Source organism: Anabas testudineus, chromosome 17, assembly GCF_900324465.2.
Source record: "Anabas testudineus chromosome 17, fAnaTes1.2, whole genome shotgun sequence".
In the NCBI taxonomy this organism is placed as follows: domain Eukaryota; kingdom Metazoa; phylum Chordata; class Actinopteri; order Anabantiformes; family Anabantidae; genus Anabas; species Anabas testudineus.
In genome coordinates this window covers 20231121-20241605 of record NC_046626.1, presented here as the reverse complement: position 1 = coordinate 20241605, position 10485 = coordinate 20231121, and the positions used below count along the sequence as shown (strand labels likewise).

Sequence of the window (10485 nt, the reverse complement as noted above, 5' to 3'; positions counted from 1 at the left end):
TTTCTGGAGCTGCAAGATAAATAAACTGTTAGCAGCTTTTCAAATTTAACCAACAAGATGATAAAATGAGGAACTTTGAAGAATGAAGAACCAGGCTGATCGTGGAAATATCCTGGTCTCTCATACAGTTTTTTCTCCTTGGTGTGTGAACTTCACCTGCTGATATTTAAACCACAAGACCACAAACCTGTTTATTTCTATTTTCACAGCTGAAATAAATGAATGTGAAATAAGATTTTAAAGTGTTTTCCTGTGTTTGCTTTTCCATTTTCCCCTACAATACGTTAACACTGTATATCTGAAGCCAAAACTACATCTGGTCTATTATAAACAACAATTCGGGCCATGCAGCAGATGAAGTCAGCTGTGTGTTTGTCTTCCATGTGTGTAATGTTGGAGTTCACCTGCTGTTGACTTCACTGAGGTTTAAAGCATCTGTGCATCCAGCTGGTTGTTTAAGAAAAAGAATTGACTATGTAAAAACTGTGCAGTCAGTATGAAACAATCTTAGGTAGCAGACAGTGTTAGCAGCGTTTCCCCACTAGATGTCATGGTGGTGTTTGCAAATCAAAGTAAATGATAATGTATGAATGAACGTATCAGGGATGGTGAATCTCAACAAATTGAGAATTTTAAAGGCTTCAAGGAGCAGAGTCAGAAACCTGAAGTCCATCTGTGAAAGTCATTCACTGGATGAACAACATTCACCACTGAGAGGAAAAGATGTGAACTGAATCTCTTTATAATCGACGTCATCTTCACACAGGAAGCTACTGAAGAATGAGACGTTTTCATTTCCACCTATGTGACGCTGCATTTAAATGCTGCACAGCTGTCTGTTTCCACAAAACACAACCTCCTGTGCTGCTGTGACTGATGAGAAACCAGCGTACACACATTGAAATGTCCAGAACACACAGTTCCCACTTAAAAGAGTGGCAGCAGTTCTCATCATCGTCCAGTTAAGAGGGATTTTCACACAGAAAAATGCCATTTGAAAGAATATTGAAGATTTTCAAACAATCTCTGTTATCAGAAAAAAAAACAGGAGAGAAAGTGAATTCTTGAACTTGGAAAGAGTCATTAATGTGGTTTTTCTCTTTTGTTTGTCTTTAACTTACAATTATCAGTTCAATCAGGACAAATTTTCCCATCGTGGGTCTTATTGAATTTTCCTCATTAAGCTTAATAACATTAATAAAGGTATTTAAAAGAGCTGGAGCAGCCTGCACGTAGAGTCGTTCACATACTGATGGTTTAATTTGAATATCAGCACCAGTGTTCAGTGTTCATTCATATTAATTGTAAACTCATCTCTGAGCCGATGATTAAAACCTTCTATCAATTCAAATTAAAACGATGATTAGTGAATGGAGTTCTTTCAGTCAATGTTGATTCATTCATGAAAACAAATTAAACTTTAAGAGCTAATTTACGTCTAAATCATACGTTCATCAGTTGTTATCGTTTGCATTTACAGTGGCAAGAAAAAGTATGTGAACATGAAACATCAGCAGACAAATCCATTCAAAGAAATATTCAACAAACGTTATGAGCAGAGAGAAGTTATTGTCATGTGGAGTAATGTCAGTTTGAGGAAAGAAAAGTTGTCATGAGCAGTGATATCCTTCATGACTAAACACAGGAAACAGCTCCAACTCAATGAATTCAACAAGAATCAAGAAATGATGAGATTATAAAGACGTTCTGACAATTCTTGTTTGATTTGACTGATTTCTGTGAAGTAATGTCACAGAAACATGAGGAAGAAATAAGATTAAACATTAAATACATTACTTCTGTCTATTTCACTTTACAGAACTCTGCAGTGTCTCCAGCATAATAAGGAAGCCAAAGTCCAGCATAGAGAGGCTGAGTGAATGTGGTCTGGACTCTGTGGAGGAGAGTCATGGTTTCAGAGACGCTGTAGAAGGACAGAACACCTGCTCTGTGATCCAGGTAAACTCCTATTCTGGAGGACGGAGGACCTGAGACTGGAGTTTGGATATTGTTGTACTTAAATACGTAACTGCTGTTGTCACATCTTAATGACCAAGATTTATCATTTAATCCAAAACAACATTCCTTCCAGCTCCCTGTTCTGCTGATATTCTTGTATGCGACTGCTACATAAACTCCTCTCCCGCTCCACTCCACCTCCCAGTAACAACGTCCAGTCAGACTCTCTCTACTCAGGACCTGATAATATTGAGTGAATCTGTCTGTGTGACTAGAATAAGACTGATGTTTCCTCATTACTGTAACTTTTCTGTTTCCCTCAGATAATAACAGTTTTGTGTTTACTGTGTTTGGATCCAGTGTGATTTCTTGTGAGTATTTTAAGAATCCAGCTCTGGTCTTTGGTTCTGGATTTGACAGTAAAACATCCACTTCAGTCTCTGTCTGTGAGATATTTGTCCATGTCTCCCTCAGAATGTCCTGTAGTTTGTCTCTGAGCTCTGACACAGCTGCTGTCACATCCTCAAAGTATCTCAGAGGACGGATATTGATGCTGGATGAGTGTGTAGATTGACTGAGTGCTGACACTGAGGGGTAGTTGTGTAGAAACTGGTTGTGATCCTCTGTGTGTGAGAGCTGCTCCAGCTCAGCGTCTTTCCTCTTCAGCTCAGTGATCTCCTGCTCCAGCTTCTCCTGAAGCTCTTTGACTCGACTCACTTCAGTTTCCTGCTGGGATCTGATCTGCTGCTTCACATCAGACCTTCTTTTGTCAATGAGACCAATCAGCTGAGTGAAGATCTTCTCACTGTGCTCCACTGTTTTACCAGCAGAGTGATTGATAGCCTCCACCTCCTGTTGAAGCAGCTTCACCTCTTTCTCTCTGTCCTGGATTCTCTGCTGGAGTTTTTGTCGACTCCCCTCCAGCTCTCTCTGCCTCTCAGTCCTTTCTGCTGCAGCTGAGACTGTGTCGTGACCTTTATGTTGATCCACAGAGCAGAGATACACTGCTGATCAGTACGACAGAACATCTTCATCACCTCATCGTGACGAGAGCAGATGTTCTCCTGGAGCTTTTTGGAGGGCTCCACCAGTTTGTGTTTCTTTAATGGAGCTGCATCATAATGAGGCTGAAGGTGTTTCTCACAGTATGAAACCAGACATTGAAGACAGGACTTGAGAGCTTTCAGTTTTCTCCCAGTGCAGACATCACAGGCCACATCTTCAGGTCCAGCATAGCAGTGATCAGCAGGAGCAGCTTGGAGTCCAGTCTTCTTCAGCTCCTCCACTAAAACTGCTAACATGGTGTTTTTAACCAGCACAGGTCTCGGTGTGAAGGTCTGTCTACACTGAGGGCAGCTGTAGAGTTTCTTACCATCCTCTTCATCCCAGAAACTGTTAATACAGTTCATACAGTAACTGTGTCCACAGGGAATAGTCACAGGATCCTTCAGTAGATCCAGACAGATCGAACAAGAGAAGGTTTCTTGGTCCAGCTGAACTCCTTTCTGCGCCATTTCAAAGTTTTACTTTCTTAGAACTGAACTAGTTTGAGCTCTGATCAACAGCATGTGTTTGTGCAGTGAATGGAGTCTGTCAGCTCTTACACTTCACCACATGTTGGTTCCACCCATCCTCAAACTGTAGATCTGAAGAGGAGGGAACAAGGAAATAAATGGACAGAGTGGAGCTCACTGTGTTTGAGAGCAGGAAGTAAAGGGAGGGTCATCAGGCTTTGATTGATTCCAGAAACAGGAGCGGTTTTAGAGAGAAACTGTGTGTTTAACCCTTTGTTGTGTTCTTATGTAACGGGTGTAGAACGACACACATGATAGTCACGCTGAATACTGTTTTCCTTTGCTCTATTCGCTTTTCACAATGCCTGCAGAAGACAATAATACATATTGTTTTATGGCCTGTCCTGCACATCTGACCCCCTCAGCGATGCCTAGCGGCAGTGTGAGGGAAAAGGGGGTCTTCTCTCATAACATAGACTTACAACAATTATTACAGAGGCTCTATACAATATTTAGACCTGTATACAATGCTGCAATCTATACTTTACATAGTATTTTTATAATCAAGAGCAGCTGATTACAAAAGAAAACTTTTTTTTTCTTTACATGTTGCAAACCACAATAACAAATATTAACAATTTTCTTCACAATTGAATATAAACCATGAAAATACACTCAGATAAACTAAACTATTGCATGTGGCTGGATGACGGGATATAAACAACAGACATGAAAACAAAATGGAAAGAAACGTACCTGCAGAAGACAATAATACATATTGTTTTCTGGCCTGTCCTGCACATCTGATCCCTGTATGTAGAAAAATAAAGTTTCAATGAGAAATACAATGAAAACTCTACACAGCTACTTTAACAAACCACATGGCGGCTGCTGCTAAAGAGTAAAACAAAAACGGATATAAAACGTATACTAGCGGTCAAAACTCAACAAAAATGGCTCAATGTGACAGTAACTTTAAAAGCAAAAGTTAAACAGTCAAAACAACATAATAAACAAGTCATACTATAAAGAAATTAGCATAATAGCGCCGCCCGTGTTCCTCCACAGCACCGACCTCAGAGAGGACTAGAGACAGAGTGAGGGGAGGGGGCGGAGACTCCAGAGGTACGGAACCTCAGGAGGAACAGAAAAGGCGAAGTGCAGCAATACAGATCCCCAGGAGGGACAAACAAAGTGCAAATTAAAAGAGAAATTCACAAATACTAAATAAAATCTTCATAACAATAAATAAAATTCACAACATACTTAAAAATAATAATTCTAAAATAAAGTGCCTTTTCTAATCTGTTACACTTACATGTTTCTGAGCATTTTATTAAAAACTAGAATTTTTCCAAAATTATTTGACTTTGTTTTAATTCATTAAAGTCTAATGACTCAGTAAATTCATTCCACTTTAAATAAAGGTACCATGAACTACACACTAGGAAACGACATGATCTCTGAACCTAAAACAACAAGTCAGCTGCTCATTTCATTCCAGGAGGTCAAGATAAAATAGCACAGAAACCAGCAGCACTTTATTATTTCTATACAAATATAGACCAGTGTGGATTCACTGACAAACTGTACTGACAGAACCAACCGTAAACCATCAAACTAAACTGACAGCTGTTTTTCTTCTTGAATGTTTTTAGTTCATCATAATTAATAAGTTTCACATTAACTTTACTGTAGCTGAAAGAAAAAAGCTTGTCAGAAGCCATTTACACCAAATTTTGAGATTCAGTAATGTCCATCACTTTACATGTTAAATTATGCTAAATACTGTAAACTGACGAAACTCAGACTTCATGTGTCATCGTTTGAATCAAACACGAGTTGTCTATGATTACAACAAAATCCTAAAATGTGTTTTTCCAATAAAACTCGAATTTATATATCATGTATATTTGGTTTAACAGTCTTTACTTAATCAGAAAATCATAACCTGTTTGATTTTCCTATGGACGACATGAGAGAGAGCAGAAGGAAAAGGGGTTTATCAGGCTTTACTCTAGCAGTGAAGTCACACACTCTGACAACTTGCAGCCGCAAACCAAAGATGAGCCGCAGCAGGTATTTCAGGTTTCATGTAAAGATCGACTTCATTCATAGAGTTGGTTTAATGAAGACTCTCAGTTATGGGAACAAAAGATAAACAGCATCTTTACTTCTTGTCATCACAGTATTTACTGTTTTAATAGATCTGTCAAATTTACTCCATTTCAATTTACACAGTGTTCAGAACAACATCCCTTTGATAAAGAACCATCAATTTCTAGGTTGGATTTCTAAGAAATCTGTTGTGATTTCTGTACATATGCAGTGGAAGAAAAACATCAGCAGACAAATCCATTCAAAGAAATATTCAACAAACGTTATGAGCAGAGAGAAGTTATTGTCATGTGGAGTAATGTCAGTTTGAGGAAAGAAAAGTTGTCATGAGCAGTGATATCCTTCATGACTAAACACAGGAAACAGCTCCAACTCAATGAATTCAACAAGAATCAAGAAATGATGAGATTATAAAGACGTTCTGACAATTCTTGTTTGATTTGACTGATTTCTGTGAAGTAATGTCACAAAAACATGAGGAAGAAATAAGATTAAACATTAAATACATTACTTCTGTCTATTTCAATTTACTGAACTCTGCAGTGTCTCCATAAGAAAAAAGCCCAAGTCCAGCATAGAGAGGCTGAGTGAATGTGGTCTGGACTCTGTGGAGGAGAGTCATGGTTTCAGAGACGCTGTAGAAGGACAGAACACCTGCTCTGTGATCCAGGTAAACTCCTATTCTGGAGGACAGAGGACCTGAGACTGGAGTTATGATATTGTTGTACCTAAATAGGTAACTGATGTTGTCACATATTAATGACCAAGATTTATCATTGTATCCAAATCCACATTCCTCCAAGCTCCCTGTTCTCCTGATATTCTTGTATGCGACTGCTACATAAACTCCTCCTGTCCCGCTCCACTCCACCTCCCAGTAACAACGTCCAGTCAGACTCTCTCTACTCAGGACCTGCCAACAAATTCCAGTGAATCTGTCTGTGTGACTAGAATAAGACTGTTGTTCAGTCATTAATGTAATTTTTCTGTTTCCCTGAGATAATAACAGATATCTGTTTACTGTGTTTGGATCCAGTGTGATTTCTTGTGAGTATTTTAAGAATCCAGCTCTGGTCTTTGGTTCTGGATTTGACAGTAAAACATCCACTTCAGTCACTGTCTGTGAGATATTTGTCCATGTCTCCCTCAGAATGTCCTGTAGTTTGTCTCTGAGCTCTGACACAGCTGCTGTCACATCCTCAAAGTATCTCAGAGGACGGATATTGATGCTGGATGAGTGTGTAGATTGACTGAGTGCTGACACTGAGGGGTAGTTGTGTAGAAACTGGTTGTGATCCTCTGTGTGTGAGAGCTGCTCCAGCTCAGCGTCTTTCCTCTTCAGCTCAGTGATCTCCTGCTCCAGCTTCTCCTGAAGCTCTTTGACTCGACTCACTTCAGTTTCCTGCTTGGATCTGATCTGCTGCTTCACATCAGACCTTCTTTTGTCAATGAGACCAATCAGCTGAGTGAAGATCTTCTCACTGTGCTCCACTGTTTTACCAGCAGAGTGATTGATAGCCTCCACCTCCTGTTGAAGCAGCTTCACCTCTTTCTCTCTGTCCTGGATTCTCTGCTGGAGTTTTTGTCGACTCCCCTCCAGCTCTCTCTGCCTCTCAGTCCTTTCTGCTGCAGCTGAGACTGTGTCGTGACCTTTATGTTGATCCACAGAGCAGAGATAACAGATACACTGCTGATCAGTACGACAGAACATCTTCATCACCTCATCGTGACCAGAGCAGATGTTCTCCTGGAGCTTCTTGGAGGGCTCCACCAGTTTGTGTTTCTTTAACTGAGCTACATCATAATGAGGCTGAAGGTGTTTCTCACAGTATGAAACCAGACATTGAAGACAGGACTTGAGAGCTTCCAGTTTTCTCCCAGTGCAGACATCACAGGCCACATCTTCAGGTCCAGCATAGCAGTGATCAGCAGGAGCAGCTTGGAGTCCAGTCTTCTTCAGCTCCTCCACTAAAACTGCTAACATGGTGTTTTTAACCAGCACAGGTCTCGGTGTGAAGGTCTGTCTACACTGAGGGCAGCTGTAGAGTTTCTTACCATCCTCTTCATCCCAGAAACTGTTAATACAGTTCATACAGTAACTGTGTCCACAGGGAATAGTCACAGGATCCTTCAGTAGATCCAGACAGATCGAACAAGAGAAGGTTTCTCGGTCCAGCTGAACTCCTTTCTGCGCCATTTCACCTCTCAGTGTCAACAACTGTCTGAGTTTCACTTTGTTAGAAGTGAAACTAGTTTGAGCTCTGATCTCAACAACATGTGTTTGTGCAGTGAATGGAGTCTGTCAGCTCTTACACTTCACCACATGTTGGTTCCACCCATCCTCAAACTGTAGATCTGAAGAGGAGGGAACAAGGAAATAAATGGACAGAGTGGAGCTCACTATGTTTGAGAGCAGGAAGTAAAGGGAGGGTCATCAGGCTTTGGTTCATTCCAGGAACAGCAGCGGTTTAAGAGAGAAACTGTGTATTTAACCCTTTGTTGTGTTCTTACATGTTTCTAAGTATTTTATTAACTTTAATTCATTAAAGTCTAATGACTCAGTAAATTCATTCCACTTTAAATAAAGGTACCATGAACTACACACTAGGAAGCGACATGATCTCTGAACCTAAAACAACAAGTCAGCTGCTCATTTCATTCCAGGAGGTCAAGATAAAATAGCACAGAAACCAGCAGCACTTTATTATTTCTATACAAATATAGACCAGTGTGGATTCACTGACAAACTGAACTGACAGAACCAACCGTAAACCATCAAACTAAACTGACAGCTGTTTTTCTCCTTGAATGTTTTTAGTGCGTCATAATTAATAAGTTTCACATTAACATTACTGTAGCTCAAAGAAAAAAACTTGTCAGAGGATATTTACACCAAATTTTGAGCTTCAGCTCTGTCAAATGTTGAATTTGTTCTGCAGTACCGCTTTGAAACACTTGGTGTCAGTGCTACATATTGTTCCTTTAAGTATAATCTTCCACTTTTTAATTTCCATCACTTTACAGGTTAAATTATGCTAAATACTGTAATTTAAAGAAACTCAGACTTTATGTGTCATCGTTTGAATCAAACATGAGTTGTCTATGATTAAAACAAAATCATAAAATGTGTTTTTAATACAGCTCAATTAATGTATATTTGATTTAACAGTTTTTACTTAATAAGAAAATCATAACCTGTTTGATTTTCCTATGGACGACATGAGAGAGAGCAGGAAGAAAAGGGGTTAATCAGGGTTTGATTCATTTCAGATGAGCAGCTCAGATTTTAAGTTGTAAATTCTTCATTTCTAAGTTTAGAGGTTCTCTAAAAATGACAAAAAAGTACTTCACATAAAATCCACAGACAGGAATTAAAGTAAAGAATTAACTGGAACAAAGCTGAATTTTTAAGTTCTTACAAGTTTTTGAGTGAAACCATCATAAACAACACTGATGGTGTTTTACTGCAAACTTCAAGCTCCTCAGTGGACCTATATTCATAAGACTGAGATCAGCATTTCTGGAGCTGCAAGATAAATAAACTGTTAGCAGCTTTTCAAATTTAACCAACAAGATGATAAAATGAGGAACTTTGAAGAATGAAGAACCAGGCTGATCGTGGAAATATCCTGGTCTCTCATACAGTTTTTTCTCCTTGGTGTGTGAACTTCACCTGCTGATATTTAAACCACAAGACCACGAACCTGTTTATTTCTATTTTCACAGCTGAAATAAATGAATGTGAAATAAGATTTTAAAGTGTTTTCCTGTGTTTGCTTTTCCATTTTCCCCTACAATACGTTAACACTGTATATCTGAAGCCAAAACTACATCTGGTCTATTGAAAATAACAATTCGGGCCATGCAGCAGATGAAGTCAGCTGTGTGTTTGTCTTCCATGTGTGTAATGTTGGAGTTAACCTGCTGTTGACTTCACTGAGGTTTAAAGCATCTGTGCATCCAGCTGGTTGTTTAAGAAAAAGAATTTACTATGTAAAAACTGTGCAGTCAGTATGAAACAATCTTAGGTAGCAGACAGTGTTAGCAGCGTTTCCCCACTAGATGTCATGGTGGTGTTTGCAAATCAAAGTAAATGATAATGTATGAATGAACGTATCAGGGATGGTGAATCTCAACAAACTGAGGATTTTAAAGGCTTCAAGGAGCAGAGTCAGAAACCTGAAGTCCATCTGTGAAAGTCATTCACTGGATGAACAACATTCACCACTGAGAGGAAAAGATGTGAACTGAATCTCTTTATAATCGACGTCATCTTCACACAGGAAGCTACTGAAGAATGAGACGTTTTCATTTCCACCTATGTGACGCTGCATTTAAATGCTGCACAGCTGTCTGTTTCCACAAAACACAACCTCCTGTGCTGCTGTGACTGATGAGAAACCAGCGTACACACATTAAAATGTCCAGAACACACAGTTCCCACTTAAAAGAGTGGCAGCAGTTCTCATCATCGTCCAGTTAAGAGGGATTTTCACACAGAAAAATGCCATTTGAAAGAATATTGAAGATTTTCAAACAATCTCTGTTATCAGAAAAAAAAAAAACAGGAGAGAAAGTGAATTCTTGAACTTGGAAAGAGTCATTAATGTGGTTTTTGTTTGTCTTCAGCTTACAATCATCAGTTCAATCAGGACAAAAAAAGATCAATTTTCCCATCGTGGGTCTTATTGAATTTTCCTCATTAAGCTTAATAACATTAATAAAGGTTTTTAAAAGAGCTGGAGCAGCCTGCACGTAGAGTCGTTCACATACTGATGGTTTAATTTGAATATCAGCACCAGTGTTCATTCATATGAATTGTAAACTCATCTCTGAGCCGATGATTAAAACCTTCTATCAATTCATATTAGTGAATGGAGTTCTTCCAGTCAAT

The 10485-nt window shown here is 39.1% G+C and overlaps 1 protein-coding gene across 1 annotated transcript; it reads right to left on the bottom strand.

Annotated features, from left to right (window-relative positions):
* Positions 1-346: 346 nt before the first annotated feature.
* Positions 347-7788, bottom strand: LOC113171893 (E3 ubiquitin/ISG15 ligase TRIM25-like). Its single transcript, XM_033326465.1, is given in 3 exon segments — positions 347-2960; positions 2963-3479; positions 6112-7788. Coding segments are annotated over 3 exon segments (3351 nt in total). The 3' UTR covers positions 347-1803.
* Positions 7789-10485: the final 2697 nt, after the last annotated feature.